The sequence below is a fragment of the Microchirus variegatus genome (assembly GCF_963457635.1).
Source record: "Microchirus variegatus genome assembly, chromosome: 7".
In the NCBI taxonomy this organism is placed as follows: Eukaryota; Metazoa; Chordata; class Actinopteri; order Pleuronectiformes; family Soleidae; genus Microchirus; species Microchirus variegatus.
The window spans coordinates 28,668,074-28,687,509 of NC_139808.1; the positions used below are offsets into that span (position 1 = coordinate 28,668,074).

Consider the following 19,436-nt stretch of genomic DNA (forward strand, 5'->3'; position numbering starts at 1 on the left):
GCTTTGACTCTTGTGTCGGACTCAGCTCACCAGGTACTATGCTAGTGGAAACGCAACTTAGCCGTGTCGTGCCATAGTAAGTTCTGCAAGTTCTTTGTCAATTTCTCTGGCAGTTTTTTTTTAGAATAAAGAGGTTTCTGTGAGTGTGTGATAGAGTGCACGAAGAGGGATGTGGTATTAAATTGAATAAATAAAACGGATACAGAGGAAAATAAATCCGACAAATGACAAAATCTGCAGAGACTGTGATACAAGACGGTCTCGACTTGTGCAAGAGACACAGTCGATCGGCAGGTTCACAAATCACTCACATGCGGAACGTGAAGTGTTCTCGATGAGACAACTTCTCTTTAACGCTCCGAGGCATCATTTTTGTTTGATTTTTAATTGCGTGCGTTGTTTTTTATTTTCGTGCTATTCATCAGTTTGTATTATGAAACGTGCAGTTTGTCAGGCAGAGCGAGAGCTAGAGCGTGTACGCACGGCATTAACAAATCAAAGAATAACTGCAGAATGTATGAGGATGACGATAGCTACTTGAAATGTAGATTAAATATACAGACTGGCTTCTCATTATGAAACCTTCATAATAAACAGACCCGCAAAGAAATCAGCAAACTAATTATTCCCCCAACTAATGATGAGGGGAAAATTAAAGCTTTCAGAGCGTAACTTTTATATGCAAACAAATGTCATTTACAGAGTTTGTCGGAGTTTGTCATTGAAGAGATATATATATATACATATATATATAGGTATTTATGTATGTATAGGTGTATATATGTACATATGTATATTTATGTATATGTGCATATATACATACACATATATCTATATGTGTATATATTTGTTTGCGTGTATATATGTATGTATATGTGTATATGTGTGTATATATGTGTATATGCGTGTATATATGTGTATATATGTATATGCATGTATATATGTATGTATATGTATGTATACGTGTGTATATATATATATATATACACATATATAGCAGCTCAAGAAGAAGCATATATATGTGTATTCTTTATATGTATGTGTATACATATATATATATATGTGTGTGTATATATATGTATGTGTATGTTTATGTATATATATATGTATGTATGTGAATATATATATATGTATGTGTATGTATATATTTATATTTATATATATATATATATATATATATATATATATATATATACATAAGTATGCTTCTTCTGTGTATACACAAATGCTCCCTCACTAGTTTGGCGAGAGAGAGAGAGAGAGAGAGAGAGAGAGCGCCCTGTTTGGATGCAGCATACAAATAATGTTCCACATTGTTTCTGTGCATGAAGTAAAGTAAACAGAGGCAGCATAATACGATCGAAAACCACAATTACTCATATAGTTACACACGGCACATTTAGACAGGAGGAGGCCGTGTTGTCAAATAAAACCTGGGAGGCCGTCAGCCGAAGAGAGAGGCGGCGCTTTGACAAATCAAAGTGGGATTAAGAATGGCAACGCTGCATATTTTTAAGGGATGTGCCTCGGATTTGTAGAAAAGCATCAAAATGCAACGCAACAAACTCGATGACGTGGCCTATAAGCAGACTTACCAGGATGCCCAGGCTGGTGGAGTAGAAGGGCGAGGTGAAATCGATGACTCTGCTCCGGGCAGAGTTGATGGAAAAGGACGTGACGGCCATGTCGGCCGCTCCGCTCTGCAGGTCCCCGACCAGCCCCGTCCACCGGCCCGTGCCGCTGAACGTGCCGTACTTGCCGTCTCCGACGATGTAGAGGTCGAAGGTGAAGCCCATGTCTTCGGCCAGCTTTTCTAACAAGTCGATGCAGTAGCCGTAGCAGCACTTCCTCAGGTCCTCCGGCAGGTCTGAAGAAGAAAAAGGTGATACTTTCAATTTTGGAAATGAATCCACAATATGTTTAACATGTATCATGGAAAATGCCCTCGTAGGTCACATGTCATCGTTTCACTTTTAATGACCTCGGCATCGTGTTAAATCCTGGGCTGGAATGGAAATAACACATCAACACTCATCCATCTTTTTATAAAGGTCACTCATTTTACATTTAAATGATTTACCCTTTTATTTCAATCAACTATCTCTGTGTTAATTAATAATTCTTGTATATTGGTGTAAAAACCAGGTTCCTTAATGTATCTAAAATACCTATTGCGATTACTAGGCACCCATTATGTGACGACTATTATTGCTCCTGCAGTAGAGTGCAAGTGTATTACTGATCAATAAGATCTTGTTGATTTAACACATTTAATATCCCTTTGTTCATTATATAAATAGACAATGCTATTATACTGAACCGGAACATAATCCCCTGAGGGGATGTTTTCAGAGAAGAACCTCATCACCATTAACATATTACTACAGTGCCTGAATGTGCAAAAAAAAGAATGCACAATGCACATTGGTTATTGTCTTGTTTGGCCGACAACGGCTGAGCTGGCACCGAACGAACGGCTTTGTATTTAAAAGAACAGTTTATGATCGTCAGCCTCGGCTCTGAGCGTTCTTGCCAAGACGCGGCATGAGCCTGTCGGATTTCTCTTGATATAAAACATCGTCCCTTATTGATTTCATATCAGAAACCAGTCCAACTCCAGCCCCTCTGCAGCGGCTCCTTGTATCTTTAGAGATCAAGGCGACAAAAGTGTTGTGCGTCACATCCAACGTCCAAGTTAAATGCAGCATTAGTACACATTTTGGAGTCCTGTCCATCCCTGTATCCCCATACCTTATTTACAGGCTTTCTCAAGCATGAATTACATACAATGTAAATATTGTAAGTGGGTTCATTTTAATATTTGAATTAATTTGCCATATTATCTCTACTTTATCTCTACTTTTTTTTTATAAGAAGTTGGGTATAACTATTGCTATTTTATATACTATATCTGTATATATATGTATGTGTATATATATATATACGTGTATATGTATATATACACGTATATATATATATATATATATATATATATACACATATATATGTGGGGCGTATGGGTGCAGAGGCGACAAAAATGGCTCTTTTCTGGTATAAGGGTAAAAGCAGCACTTCACTACAGTGTCCTAAGGAAAAATACCAGGACCAAACTCACCGATGCCCTCCCAGTCTGCAGTTGTCGCGTTGGGGTTGTGCAGCTGGTTGAAGAGGCCGTTGATGACGTCAGAGCGGTTGGTTCTCGGGTCCAGACAGAGCTGACCGGCCGGACACAGTCCGTCCTCGTCCACCTCCCGCGTGAAAACAAACGGGTGCTCCACCAGCGTCACCACGCGCAATCGGTGTCCCTCCACGGAGAGCCCCGGTCTCCAGCGCCCCCCGGTGCTGCTGTCCCCCTGGCCGTCCCCTCCTCTCACGCCCGCCCCGAGACCTTGACCCTGGCTGCTCCCGAACCCTCCCACCAGACCCAGGACCCCTCCCTCTAGCTCCAGTCGGCCACGAGTCCACTGGCCCACGGTGACCCACGCCGGCTGGCCCAAAGCTCCGCGCTTCAGACTCCAGACGTGGAACAGCTGCGAGGAGAGGATCCGAGAGAGGCCGGAGTCCACCTGGATCAGGCCCGTGGCTCCGGTGAACGACGTGTTGGAGAGGAATCTCAAAAAAGGACAGAGAGAAACAGACGATAAGACAAAATACGATAATATAATACTGTATTTGTGTATTTTATAGTGTGGCTATGACTGACAAGTCAAGTGAAGTAGACTAACGCAGCTGCAGCTAACGATTATTTTCGTAATCGGTGAATCGTTCATGGTGAATGGTCCATAAAATGTCAGAAAATGTTCAAAAACCTGGAAAGGATTCTGTTTTAATGATTTCGTTGTTATGTGGAGCAAAAGAAACAAAGAAAATATTCACATTTAAGAAGCTAAAACAATCTGAGCAATCTGGTTTTGTTATCAAAATAGTTGACGATTCATTTAGAATATCGATGAATACGATAATGCCGTCAACGTTAACGTAAGTTGCGTTTCCATGACAACTGACCCGAAAAAGACGTGTGTGACGTCATATTTACGTGCCAGAGTTCCAGGCACGGTTTACCAGTTAGCTCCTTTATCGCTAGTTATCGCGCCTACAGTTGAACCGGGGCGGTCTGTTTATGAAACGAAAAGAGCAGCGCTAACAAATAACCAGCGTACCTGTGTACTGCGTATGTGTGCCTCTGTTTTTAAAGTTTAGCGTTACTTTAGAGACTAATTTTAACAATCGGGAGTCACGCAAACATGACGTCCCGTGAGTCTTTTTCCGATCAAACGTCATGGAAACGCGTCAACGTTATCGCACGTTAATGCATGATACGTTTCAGGAGTCCAGGCACCATTTACCAGTTAGCTCCATTAGCGCCGTTAACACACCTACAGTCGAACCGGAACCATCTGTTTATGAAACGAAAAAGATGTGTGCCTCTGTTTTTAAAGTTTAGCTTTACTTTAGAGACTCATTTTAACAATCGGTAGTCACGCAAACATGACGTCACGCTAACATGCGCTAACGTGTTAGCGTGCCCAGCACTATTCATAATCGATTTATTATTTTAATTGTTTCAATTAATTGTTTGTTTGTGCGGGAACATTTGGCTAAATCGCAATAATCGCAACACTACATGGCATTACGACTGTATTTATGAATGAAAATGCTCCCAAGATCATGACGTAAATGACTGTTCCTGTCCATAAAACAGTCTTCATACAGGAAAGGATAGTAATAATACTCTGAACACTCTATTTAATCAGGACAAGTAATGCTAAGTCACAGGGACCTGAGGCTGCACAGTTTTATTTTATTGTAAATGCAGCCACAGTATTTTTACTGTGAAGCAAAGAGCATGGAGGAAAAAGACAAACCGGGGGACAAAAGCAGGGAGAAGGTTAAGTGCTGGTGCAGACAGACATGGTCTGGCTCGTGCAGCTTTAGAAAGTCTAGTCTCAGATGGGTAATTGCATCTCCCACAAAGTCGTAATTAAAAGTTAATGCAGTGCAGAAAAGGGTCTCTTCCTCCTATCTGTGAGTCCATACAGGCAGTCATTGCTATTCGTCTCACTTGCCTGGTGACCCGCACTGGTCTTTATTGCAGAATATATAAGAAATGAGAAATCCCTGCCTGCACATAATTCTGCCCCCGGCCTCTTCAACCACACAGGGATTGTTAGCACACGTCTGAGCTCTGGCTTTTTTCTATTTGATCCGCGTGTGTGGGCATCACCGTCAGGTGGAAGCCATACGTGTGCTGTGTTGATATGCGTGGAGAGTGTCAGGAGGAGGTCATCAGGGGTTGTTTAAATGTTAAAGTCAACAGGGATCGCTGCATTCCATATACGTCGAACGACCGCGCGGCGCCTGTTGATGAGGCTACGTCTCGGGTCGAGGCTGGAAACGACTTGTTTTCACTTCCCGTGACTTTCCTCCTCCTCGTTTTTGTTTTATTCTCTTTTTCCTCTCGTCTATAACATGACGTTTATGAATTGATACGCCGTATGTTACCGGAGAACTTCCTCCATTAAATGTGAGACAAAATGAAAAGGCTAAATCATTGGTTCTCAAAGTGCGGCCCAGGGGCCAATGGCGGCCCGCAGAAACATTTCTGGCGGCCCACAATGAATTACAGTTGATAGTTTTAATCCAGGAGCTACTAAGCTTGTTAAATGTTTATTGGACATAACTGGATACAGACCAATAAGTGTAAACAAAAATACTGGGTATTTACCTGGTTTCTATATGGTGAATTTTAGTGTATTATTGGGTTATAAGCTGGTAATAAGCAGGTAGCTACAGCCCCCAATTACTAGCTATTTACCCAGTAAATATATGGTAACAGGAATGTGTTACTTGGTATTAACCTGTAATTAAAAGGTAAGAACAATGGCCAAAATACTGGGTAATTACCCAGTAAATTATAAAGTGTTATTATATTAACGCTTATATTACTTAACGCTAAACTGTAGAACTGCAATCTGGTCATTAAAATGATTACAAATGGGATTTATTTCTGTTTTTTTGGGGGGTTTTTTTCCTTTGGCGGCCCTCAGTCTAATGTTGGGTTCCTAAATTGGCCCTCAGGTATCAACACTTTGAGAACCCCTGGGCTAAATAGATCACGAGCGTCATTAACCTCACCTCCAAACCCAAGCCTGCATGGATCGAAGCTTTTCTGCCCCCACACAGAACAATATATTAATATAATAATATATTAATTTAGAGGACTGCACAAAGGGATCTGTGCATTCTGCTCCTTTCCCTCATTCTTCTTCACCTTGTGATTTACGACAACGGCACAATATCAATTTACACGCCCCCATTTTTGCGCCATAATTTAAAAAGAACCTGATTAAAAATGCTTTTTGCTGGGAAAGTCGTCCTCGTCCCTGTTCCACATTAACTTGTGTTTCCTCATCAGCAGCTCCCTCTGTCTCTCTGACCATAAAGTAGAAGTGCTAGCCTTGCCGTACACTGAAATCACTCATGGTAATAGCGCGGCTGAATCATCATATCCCTAAGACAGCAGATTCATCAAGCCAACCCACTCCAGACTTATACACACTATAGTCGTTGTTGCAGCTGTGGCACCACAGTGCAGTATATAAAACATTATTGTACAGCTGCTGTACCTGAGCGGAAACATCGCAGAAAATCTCCCTGTGTGACAATATCTGGATTCATGATCGCAGAGTGTGTGAGATAATAGAGTACGGAAGAGGATTAGGGCCATACAGGAAAAAAAACATTTTTCTGACTTTATTCTCAGGATTCTGACTTTTAAACTCAGAAATATGATTTTATTCTCATAATTCTGACTTCAAACTCAGAATTCTGACTTCTAAACCATGAATTATGACTTTATTCTCATAATTCTGACTAAAACTCAAAATTATGACTTTATTCTGACTTTAAACTCAGAATTCTGACTTTATTCTAAGAATTCTGACTTTAAACTCAGAATTATGACTTCATTCTGAGAAATATTACTTTAAAACTCAAAATTCTGACTTTATTCACATAATTCTGACTTTATTCTCAGAATTATGACTTTAAAACTCAGAATTATGACTTTATTCTCAGAATTATGACTTTATTCTCAGAATTATGACTTTATTCTCAGAAGTCAGACTTTTAAAATTCAGAATTATGACTTTAAAACACAGAATTATGACTTTATTCTCAGAATTATGACTTTAAAACTCAGAATTATGACTTTAAACTCAAATATGTGTTTCCTGTGTGGCTCTTATCCTCTTCCATAAATTAGAGAGACATGAAAGTTTTTCAGTTTTGGAGGTTCACTGTAGTTTGGTTTCTGAGTTGTGTATTTCCAAAGCACGACAGTGGATGACAGTGTGCTGCCAGTGCCGGCTGATAAGTCAGCCTCTGGTGTCAAAAGAGCGATGGTTTCCTCTCGCTAATACCCGGCTCCTGTTTACACGGCAGAGTGGCTCGTAAATGATGACTCCATAAGAGAGTGTAGCCGGGCAGTTTTACGTCATTTGCTTATCTCTTCTATCTCGTCGAGTTTTGGAGGAAAGTTTACTCCGTCTGTCTGTCAGCGAGTGAGGGGGGAGGGATGATAAAAGACTGGCTTGTTGCTGTGGTTTAAATCTTATCAGGGGAGATGGAATCAGGATGGCAGCCGTGGCACATCTCACTCTCTGATAACAACACTCTGTTCCCCCTCCCTCCTTTCTTCTGCTCTCCTCCCTCCATCAATTTCCACATGAGATTCTCTCCTCCCTTAACTTTGATTTTATTCATATACTTCTTCCTTTCATCTATCTGTTTGTCTTTGATTACTTTCTACATCGCTCCCTCTCGCGCTCTAATATAGTTTTTCCAGATAAGCGCCCAGGGACTCCTTTTTTTTTGGGAGAACTACATCAGAGGAGGCTGGTTTCCTCACATTTCTTTGCTGTTTTATCCTCATTGCACATAGGTTAGAAGTGAAAATAGTCATATTTGTGCTCTCTCGTTAATAGCTGCAGTCATTCTCTCCTCCTCTCTTCCTTCCTGGCTCTGTCCCTCGGGCATTGAGCTGTTAATTGCCTTTTTCCACGTTGAAGTCTCTCGCTTCCTGCAGCTTTGTTAGGGCGCTCTGAAGCAGTGGCGTGGTCTGCTCGGTGCAGGGGTTTGGATCAGAATCAGGGGGGCGAGTATACACAACATAAACCAGTGCAGTGGAACGACCTCCTTTATCAGGCCAGGAACAAAGGTCACAGACATCACACGTGGACACCAGGAATCTATATAATAGTCCGTCCTGATAGCCATAGTCATAATTGGCTCTAAGACGGTGACGCAAAGACGGTCTGCAAAAGCACAGTTAGTTATGTGTGGGAGGAACATTTTTAAGATGTTTTTCAGGTTCAGTTTTTTATTTCTTTGAAGAATCCCATTGTGCCGTGTCTGGTTTTGAGAGGCTATTTTTTTTTTCCTCCGTATTTTGGTCCAGTTTTTTTATTTCATTTCATGATGACCTCAGTGAACACTGAGTAGACAAAGCTTGAGTAGACTAGCAAAATGTTTTATATATATATATACTTGTTATTAGTGTGCAGAACAAATTCTGTTTGATACGTTCAATTTCTGTCTTTCTTTACTGCAATTCTACATAAAATGGAAATGCATTCACCCGACTTGACGAGCCCTAATAACAACGCTGCATTTTCTTTACTTCACATCGGTATGTAAAAGCACAATTTCACGACAATCCTGTCAATAGATACTGAGGTTTATCCCTCTATGCAATTTAAAGGGGTAATATTATGCAACATCAACTTATTGATCATTTTAATACTTATATTTGGGACTCTGGAGGCCCTATGAGTAGGCAAAGTGTCAAAAAATAAGTTTTTGTGGTCTCTGTACAGGAGATAAAACACGCATTCATTGCTATGTCACGTACAATTTCCTGGAATTGTTGTCCCGTGGAGCGCCGATTTGTCACTAGAAAAGGCGAGGGGGATAGTATCCGGAGGAGCGGAAGTCTGCAAAGTGTTCTTTTCTTGGCTGCACAGTGCAGCACAGAGTTCTACACAAACTTCCAGCCTCGGAGGATTTCCATTTTGTATATGACGGCAATGTGCCGGCTAGTTTTTTCGGCAAATTAAGGCTTTTTTTCCAAATGCTAACTGCTGTTAGCTGCTGTAGTTTCCTGTGTGTCATTTGCTCCGTTTCATCCCTAAAAAACGCGAGAGTGCAGGCGAGGGCAATAGTATCCGGAAGAGCGGAAGTCCGCAAAGTGTTCTATTGGCTGCACAGTGCAGCACAGAGTTCTACACAAACTTCCAGCCTCAGAGGATTTACGTGTCCATATATGACGACAATGCGCCGGCTAGAGTTGGCAAATCATGGCTTTTTTCCCCAGATGCTAACTGCTGTTAGCTGCCATAGTTTCCTGTGTCTGATTTGCATTTAAAGAGACAGGCGCTCAAAAAGCAGGCGTTCTCAACAGGGCTGTTTTGTTTAAGGTGATTGAACTGCTATGGTGCTTCATCCTTAGGGTATTTTGACCAAAGGACATCAGGGAACTAGGTTCACTTGTATAAATAGGGTTTAATGTGAGTCCTTTAATGTCTCTATGCAATTTAAAGTCAATTTGTCCTGTCGCTGTTGGATTATGTCGTCTCGAACGCGGTTTGCTAACTGACAGGTAGACATTGACACCCGTAAAGCCACTTTGCTGACGTGGCTAAAAAAAATGTAATTACATTAAATGTAATAAAATGTTTTTTAACAGTCAAATAATATTGCTTCCTTTCAAAAGCATGTTTTAGCCTCCAGCCTCCTACATGCCAAACGGTTCTGGCATCCCAGAGCTCAAGTAAAAAGGAGGGAGAATTCAGCTTGTGATTATAATGTGGGCGTTGGTAATGATAATGCTCAGCTGGCAGGCGCCGCATGAGTTTAATACTTGCTGTGGGCCAGTTTTACACCACGAAACCTCATCTCGTACATGGTCATGGAAGTAAATGCAGTTGAGAAATATTATATGTGAACTGGCAAAAAAGAAATACTTCATTTTTTAGATAGTTTTAGATAGTTTCCATATTTTGGTCTGTATTTGCACAATGAGACAAAACTCAAAACAAATGTGATTTTAAATTTGTTTTATATCGTCCAGATTTCAAATTTAACCTGCAAAATCTGGTCATTTTCATGTACAACTACAGTGTTTTTTTTCTAAATAAAATGTTTTAAATTGATAATACACTATTTTAACTTGCATATAATTGTAAATAACTGCCAGGTATTGAAAGTTATTCTGGGAAAAGTAGTTACAGGACATTTTCTGTACCTTTTATTGTTAAAATAAGCCAAAAACGGACATTTTGAGGCTAAGGTGTTAAAGGGTTAAGCAAAAATGTTTACGACGTATTTCAAACTGCCTTTTTTTTATTGTTATTATAAATTTATCACCTTGACGGACCACTAAGAAAGCTGCAAAGAAAGGCCATTTCAAACAGATAGACAATACAACAAAGCCACAAGTTTGCACCAGCAAACCCTCGCTTTAGTGCCGTGACCAGAGGCTTCTCAGTGTATTTAATGTCATATCATATCATTATTGATTTAAATGTGCGTACTCTTCTCAGTCGTTTTTGAAATGAAATGGATTAGACCTGATAGCTGCAGGTTATTGAGAGAGAGCGAGAGAGACTATTTACAGACTATCATCCAAGTCTGACTGTACCACTGCTAACCCTAGACTTTTGCCTAAAGCAATATGTTGAATTTTTTTGGAGGGGGGGGAAACTTTTTCAATCATCTGCTCTGCAGAAGTTTTTTCTCGGGCAAATGTGCAAGCGCTGCGGGGGCCATTGCACCGAGAGTGACCCCAGTCTTGGTGCATAAATGTTGAAATTGTTTAACGTCTTAACCGCGAAAGGGTTCGACTTCACTGAAATCACACAACACCTTCCACTTCCCAAGAAATGAAAGGAGGTCTGAGGATCGTTGGATAGCAGGGAAATTAGAGTGCAATATATACTACTCACAAAAATTGATATTTGACAAGAATATCCCTATGAAATGTTGATGCTATAGTGATATTCTACCACGAAAGCAGGGCATTTAAGTAGAAGGATGCAATGGTGATTTCTTTATCTCAAACAAGAGCGAACAACAGTGGTGGCAATACCACAACAAAACATCACAATGTCTCAATAACTTGATCCATGACTTATACACACTAAAGTTGTTGTTGCAGCTGAGGCACCACTGTGCAGTATATAAAAACATTGTTTTACATCTGCTGTACCTGAGCGGAAACATCGCAGAAAAGCTCCCTGTGTGACAATTTCTGGATTCATGACTTTAAAATCAGAATTATGACTTTATTCTAAGAATTCTGACTTTAAAACTCAGCATTTTGACTTTAAAACTCTTTATTCTGACTTTAAAACTCTTTATTCTGACTTTAAAACCCTTTTTTCTGACTTTATTCTCAGAATTCTGACTTTATTCTCAAAATCCTGACTTTATTTAAAGAATTCTGACTTTATTTAAAGAATTCTGACTTTATTCTCAGAATTATGACTTTAAAACTCAGAATTATGACTTTATTCTCAGAAGTCGGACTTTTAAAACTCAGAATTATGACTTTATTCTCAAAATCCTGACTGCATTTAAAGAATTCTGACTTTATTCACAAAATTCTGACTTTAAAACTCAGAATTCTGACTTAATTCACAAAATGATGACTTTAAAACTCAGAATTCTGACTTTATTCACAAAATTCTGACTTTAAACTCAAGAATATCCCTGTGAAATGTTGATGCTACAGTGATATTCTACCATGAAAGCAGGGCATTTAAGTTGAAGGTGCAATGGTGATTTCTTTATCTCAAACAAGAGCTAACAACAGTGATGGCAATACCATAACAAAACATCTCAATGTCTCAATAACTTGATTGATTTTAAAGTGTCTTGGTCTCCTGATGTCAAAATTATTTGAACATACCTGGCAAGATACTGTCCTGCAGACGGCAGCTCGTGGACCTCCGGCTTGTCGAAACAGTTCACCGTGTTCTGCACCAGCGCCAGGTCGGGCCTCACCATGGTTGCCGCGGTGACCGCTCGGCCAATCAGCTGCAGCGCGTCGCGGATGTAGAAGCTGATTGGCTTGCGGCCGACCTCCCCGTAGGCGAGCAGCCCGAGGGGCCCTCCGAGCGTGTGCAGCGAGTCCGGAGACAGCGGGTAGCCCATGATCCACTGCAGCGCCGGCAGCGACGGACCGAGCCGCTGGGCGACGCGCAGCACCGAGGAGAGGCACTCGGGGTCGGAGCCCAGCAGGAGGACGGTGGAGATGGGCGAGGGCGAGCTCAGGAAGCGAGTGGAGAGAATCTTCAGCGCCTCCTCTTCCATCTGGTCCTCCCTCCTCTCCTCGCTGGCCTCCCCCCGTCTCTCCCCGCCCCCCGTGATGTGGCTCAGGTCGACGATGTCCCACAAGTGCCACGTGGAGCCGTTGTGTCTCTGCAGGTGAGACAGCAGGCCGTCGCCTCCTTCCTCCCACCCGGGACACATCACGGCCGCTCCTCCCCACCTCCCGTCCCTCTGGCTGCCTCGCTCTCGGTCCTCCTGTCCTCCCTGCAGGACGGCCAGCAGCAGGCTGCCCAGGGTCGATGGAGGCACGCGGGCCGACATCTGCAGGTGGAACTGGTTCTAGATGGGGGAAAAAATTGTGGAAAATAAAATGATGGAGGGCACAGAGAAGAGATCAAACCAGAGATTAATCGACATAGTCGAAGGCCAACACCTCAGGGCTGAACTTAAAATCAGATTAAAAGCAGCTGTTATGAGCGCTGCTGAAAACACTTCCTGTCGCTGCAGTAATTCACCAACAACACGGATCAGAAACAATCCGTCACATTTGTTCATTATCTCTCAGCTCTCTCTCTCCGAAGAAGAGGAGTTCACGCTGGTGCAAACAAGGAGTCAATGATTCGCGTCTAATCTGCCCGCATCGCAGTCGGGGCTTGGCAAGACAACAGTGGCGTCCACAGTTCATCCAGGCGCCCCGCGTTCCCCCCCACCCCAAAAACACTGGTGCGGTTCATACGCTTCCAAAAATGTAAAACACTGTTGTCCTTGAACGCAGCTCACAGATGGACCTTCCCCCTTCCCCTCCTCCTCCTTCCTCTGGGCCTTCTATCCATTTCTCATCCTATCACTGCTCAAGGCAAGGTTGGCTGGTGGGGGTTGAGGGGTGGGGGGGGCTTGAGGGGTTCCATACAGAGAGCTCAAAGTTTAGCTTAGCATAACTTAAGACCTGCTCCGAATGGCTCGGCTTCACTGAACTCAGATGAAAGCTGCGGGCTGCAATGATGCCTTGCTCAAAAACAACCTCAGGTTATACAGGCCTGATTTCCTCTGTATATGTACTGTAAAATACTATCTATTAATCGTCAACTGTTTTGATCATCGATTAATCGGTTTGAAGCTTTTTTCGCGATTAAAACGAGATTTCTGATTGTTTTAGCTTCTTAAATGTGAATATTTTCTCAGTTTCTTTGCTCCACGTAACAAAGAAATCATTCAAACTGAGTCATTTTGGTTTGTGGACAAAAACAAAGACGTTAGAGAACATCGTACCTGGAAATGCTAACGCAGCTAAAGGAGCTAACGGTAGTAAAGTAAACGGTGCCTGGACTCCTGAAACCTTCACAGAAACGCATCATGCGTTAACGTTGACGAGTTTCCATGACGACTGATCGTAAAAAAAGACGCACGGGACGTCATGTTTACGTGACTCCCGATTGTTAAAATAAGACTCTAAAGTAAGGCTTACTGAGGCGCACATACGCAGTACACAGGTACGCTGGTTATTTGCTAGCGCTGCTCTTTTCGTTTCATAAACAGACCGCTCCAGTTCAACTGTAGGTGCGCTAACCAGCGCTAAAGAGCTAACGCAGCTAATGGAGCTAACTGGTAAACCCTGCCTGGACTCTGGCACTTAAATATGACGTCGCACACGTTTTTTTTCGGGTCAGTTGTCATGGAAACGCAATGTACGTCAACATTGACGCAATTAACGTGCCCAGCACTAATTATTAATCGAGACTAAATAAATCGTGAACTATTTTGATAATTAAAACAAGGTCGTTCCGATTGTTTTAGCTTCTAAAACGGAATCCTTTCCAGGTTTTTGAACATTTTCTGACATTTTATGGACCAAACCATTCATCGATTTATCCGAGAAAATAATCGGCAGATTCATTGATTACGAAAATAAGCTCTATTTATATGAAAAATAACCTTGGAACGATTCGATTCACTTCACTTCACTGAAGTACAGTGTTTTTCAGAGTAAGCAAAAATCTAACAAATCTTTTCTTTAAAACATAAAAGACCACATTTCTATTAGCACATTTCCTTTCTGCCTGTCATTGTGTTTACTTGAGCATTAAAATACTATCTTTGTTTTTTTTGTTTTTTTTCCCCTCTCCAGCTCAGTGAGCAGGTTTTTGAGATGATTTAATAACAGAAAAAATAAACACTTCACTTTTCAATAGGGTCCTCTTACCATTCAGTGCTCCGGTGTAAATAAACAAGCATTTTAGAGACATCTATTTGATTTTTATTTTGTTTCTCGTCATGTTTTATGTGCTTCAGCAACAACAAAAAAATAACTTCAGAAGCAAAACACAAGAGGAAAAAATAGACAATTTGACAAGTGTTTTTAAGATGCAATGAGCAAGTAAAGCTGAGCCAATTCATAACTTTAAAGTGGGTCATCGGACATTTCTTATGGCACAGTTTAGGTTTAGGTTGGTTTCCCACTGCAACAATTGTACCTACTGGTATTTAAGAAGTCGGGCTTTTATTTTGAAACAGCAACAAACAACAATCGTTTTCATATTTGAAATCTAAATGATATGCATGCTGCATTTGTTCAATGCTAATTATTTATTTAAAACCTTTCATTTGCTCATTTAACCTTTAGAACACATAGCATTTTGGCAATCTAATGTAAAAAAAACCTTTCATTTTCACCAACTATATAAACAAACCTGAGCAACAAATACTCAATACGTTTAAAATTGGATTGAGTTTGTGAAATTTGGGAAATATGTCACAGTTCAAAGTCCACTCAGAAAAGGAAAAACGCTCCGTTTTCGTGACTTCTGCCCAATTATCGCTACTTTATATATCAAATAAAATCCTAACTTTTTCCTGACTCACCAGCACATAAGAAAAGCCTGAATAATTATGTGACCTATAAACACACACCCAGGAGGATCATATATGGAGTGTACCATTTGGAGTAACCCTCACAAACTCACCAAATTTCGTCCCGATCCAACATCTTTTTTTCTGACCATGACTTGACTTCTGGGGGCGCTATAGAGCCCTGAAACTACGAAAGGGTGCAAATATCGCATTTTTTGCAGACCCGACGTCCATGCCAAATTTAAAGTGTTTTTATGCACGTTAACCCCCTCAAAAATGAGTGCAACGTCGGAATGTACCATGGTTAGGTGAAACAGATCCGCGCCACATGACCACTAAGCGTCAATGCGTTGATATATTTGGATCTTTAACGTCACAATTATGAGTTACCACTTCATTTTTGGTCGTTTGTTACACTCCCTGTGTGTGTGTGATCTAAACTCCGCTGCAGAACCAACATCCACACTCATCCATTAAATTGGGAATATCCCTCCTGAGACGACAAAGTAAACAGAGCGACCCACTGTTGAAAGTCCTCGGGTCCCTTAAGAGAGCCGAAATTTGGAGAGACGTGGATGAATTAATGCGGCGAGTGTGTATTTATCCTCCCGGGAGAAGGTAGAAGTCTGTGTGTGTGTGTGTGTGTGTGTGTGTGTGTGTGTGTGTGTGTGTGTGTGTGTGTGTGTGTGTGTGTGTGTGTGTGTGTGTGTGTGTGTGTGTGTGTGTGTGTGTGTGTGTGTGTGTGTGTGTGTGTGTGTGTGTGTGTGTGTGTGTGTGTGTGTGTGTGTGTGTGTTTGAAAGGACAAGTGAAGATAGGCCTCGTCGTTTGAAGTCAATAGGGGTCCAGAAAGGCAGCATTAGTGGGTGGATGAGAGGGAGTGTGGTGGTGGTGGTGGTGGTGAAGCAGCAGCGGATGGCATAAAAAGAAAAAGGGATATGTACCTACTACAGGTGTGAGCTTTATTCGGCGTTAATACCGTCGAGAATGAAAATACTGTTGTGCATATTTTGTCAAAGGACTCGGGGAATGATGAATATGACGCCAGGAGATCAAAAACTGAGCCCGGAGGCTGCAGTTTGGAGGATTTATTATGTAAATCGAGATCTGCATTCACCGCTGCGCCGTCGCTCTGGGTGTAATCTATCTGTGTCGTCTCTATGCTTTAAGGGTTAGGAGCGTACAGTACGTCTGTGTTCGTCTCTCGACTTTAGACAAAGACGTGGCTTGTGAAATACACTATGTGCAAAAAGTTGCTTATCTTAATCTGTTAGACAATTTCAAGTTATTAAATAAAAGTTATTAGACTGCCTTGACTCACTGGGAATTGTGAGGTAAAATAATAATAATAATGGAAGCGGTAAGAGAGTGATTTGACCGCTTCATAAAACCTGAGGTTTCTATTATTATTATTATTATAAATATGTATATATATATATTGTATATATATGTTTGTGTATGTGTGTGTATATATATGTATATGTACGTATGTATATATATATACGTGTGTATATGTATATATGTGTATAAATGTATGTGTGTGTATATGTATGTTTATATATTATATGTATGCATATATGTATATATGTGTACATATGTAAGTGTTTATATGTATGTTTATATATGTGTATGAATGTATGTTTGCATATATGTTACACATATGTGTGTATATGTGTTCATGTATATGTATATACATATACATACACACATATATATGAACACACACACAGCCTGCACCTGCGACACGCCCAGGTGCAGGTGTGCCAATGTAGGTATCCCCGACAGAAAGTGTTACTCCTGGCCGCGGCCGCGGAGGCAGAGAAACAGTGGTTTTAAATTAAATTTAGAATAAAAAACAATGCAATTGTTGTTAGTTTTAATTTACTTGGGTGAAAGCAAGCGCACCACTGTTTCTCCGCCTCCGCAGCCGTGGCAAGGGGAAACACTTTCTGTCGGGGATACCTACATTGGCACGACACCTGTCGTCTTGTCACCCGCTGTCAGTGACTCACTTCTTACAGTAATAGTAAAAGATATGATGAATGTTTTTGAGCTAATTTTAACTGTGGCTTAAAATCCAGTGCGGCTTGTACAAGTACAAAATTGATTTTCTTTCTAAAATTAGCGGCTTTTAATCAGGTGTGCTCTGTCGTCCGGAATTTACAGTACATATATATATATATATATATGTACATATACATAACCAGATAATTCTTGGTAAACATTGTGTCGTTAATTGTAAATATTGATCAATTGTAATACATTCGTCCCACAGCTGCATCACTTTTTGTTCCACCATCATTTCCTCCCCGTGTTTTCTTCTCCTCCAAACTAACAATTATCACTAACTCGCTCCAAACCTAAAATCAAATTTTTTTTTTCTTCTTCTTCTTTTACAACACCATTTGCATTCGAGTGTTTAGCGGGAGCTCTTATCGAGTGCGACTCACGCCGAGCACAACAGTGGAATATCTTCAAGAGTGAAGACGTGCGAATAATAATAATAACAGGAGTCAAGTGGAGCGTACAGTGCAGGAGTTGTGTTTCAATTTAAATTAGAGAGAATGGAGGGAGGAGGAGGAGGAGGGAGGAGGGAGGAGGGGGGGGGGGGGGGACGTGGAGAGATAAAGGTGATACGAGCCAATTTGTGAAAACATGAGTTTCAGTCCATAAGATAGGAGGAGGAAGGGCTTCATAAAAAAATAAAAAAGATCCTGTGAGCAGTCAAATATGACAAGCACCAAAGTTTAAAAAACACAGCATCACTGGAGTTATTGCCTATTACACCAGCGGTCACTTTCTGCCTGCATTTGAATGTTTCAGCGCAATTAATTCCGGTGATATATTAGAGCAGTTCTCACTCCCGAGAGAACACTTCCTGCCACACTCTGAGATTACAGACGTGATGTGCAACGCTTGCCTAAAAGGTTTTTGTTCGACACTGGAAACGAACACCAAAAGTGTGAGACGTCGCCAAAGAGTTTCCCAAGTAAACACAAGCGCTGCACTGATTACCGTCCACAAAATTCAAGTTTTAATTGTCTTCTGTTTGCCGTAATTATGCTACAACCTAATCAAAGTTTTTGTTTAATTATAACATTAAGTTTGATTAAACTTGACATATATAGCACGTCGACTATGATGAGCCAGTTGAACCAAAGTAGTGAAAATAATGGCCTTTTCTGCTTCATCCAGCTCTTTAAATATGAAGTTAGAAAAACAGTGATGCAAAAATAATTAGAGTTCGGAAAGAAAGCGATTGTGACTGTTTGGGTTTTTACCACTGGGACATAAAGTTCTTCCCATTTAGACGTTGTTAAAATTAACTACTTCCTGTTTTACTTTGTAGTTCCCTGTACTTCCTGTCTTTGTTCACCTGCCTGACAAGCGTCACCTGTGCCTTGTTAATGTGTCTGTTTAGTCTCTCTGCGCCCATTGTTCCAGCTTCTCCCTCTTGGTATTTGGATTTCTGTCATTTGGATTCCGTTTCCTTCTCCGTCTGCCTGTAAGTCATCACAGATACTTTATTCTTGTGCACCTTGGGGCTCTGCTGCCGGCTTCTCCCTTTGTGTAAAACCCCAATGGGGGTTTACATCAATTGTTTGCTCAAACTTTGTAGCCTAACGAGGAATAATTCATCATGAAAAGTGTGTTTTATGTGTTTTGATGAAGCTCTGCTGGGCATCTGACAAGTCTTGGAGCTCATGTTCCTCAAAGCCTTTAATTATCTCATCAGTACCTGCAGTAACGCGCCTTTATTAATGCAGCACTTTGTATTTTTCAAAGAATAGAACAGAGGTTTTTTTTCTTGCCGTCGACTGGGAATTTGTCTTTGGCTACAACGGCGTAGCTTAGCATGTAGCACGTGGCTGTTACAGTGCCGTTTGTTTCTTTGTGGAGCGATGCAATAACCAAAAAAAAGCAGCTCCTTTGGCCTTTTTGGCCTCGGCTTGAGCTATAGCTGCTGATGGTGTCACATGATAAACCCACTGCGAGCCGAGCGCGCTACGTCCCATAGCCATTACTCTTCCCTCTCCCACACACACACAACCACTCCATTCTTTATGGACACTGATAAAGAGCTGTTTGCTGTGCCTTTTCAGAACAGTTCCCCCGAGTCAAAACGCCACCGCGTCCAAAAAAAACGATGGAATCCTCCGCCAGTCGTCGCTAACACTTAATCCTGCGTGTCTTAAAAAGACAAGACGCAGGCATTAGCGCTCATCCCTGTCATCATATTGTGTGTGCGTATGGTTTTATG

The 19,436-nt window shown here is 41.2% G+C and overlaps 1 protein-coding gene across 1 annotated transcript in view; it reads right to left on the reverse strand.

Moving 5' to 3' along the window:
* Nucleotides 1-19,436, reverse strand: part of grin3ba (glutamate receptor, ionotropic, N-methyl-D-aspartate 3Ba) — a gene marked incomplete at both ends in the record, with an annotated part of 94,491 nt that overhangs the window by 29,555 nt on the left and 45,500 nt on the right. Inside the window, 3 exons of the mRNA XM_083892209.1 lie at nt 1,596-1,867; nt 3,116-3,612; nt 11,969-12,669. Coding sequence (XP_083748335.1) covers nt 1,596-1,867; nt 3,116-3,612; nt 11,969-12,669 — 1,470 coding nt within the window. The remainder of the gene's footprint in view (nt 1-1,595; nt 1,868-3,115; nt 3,613-11,968; nt 12,670-19,436) is intronic.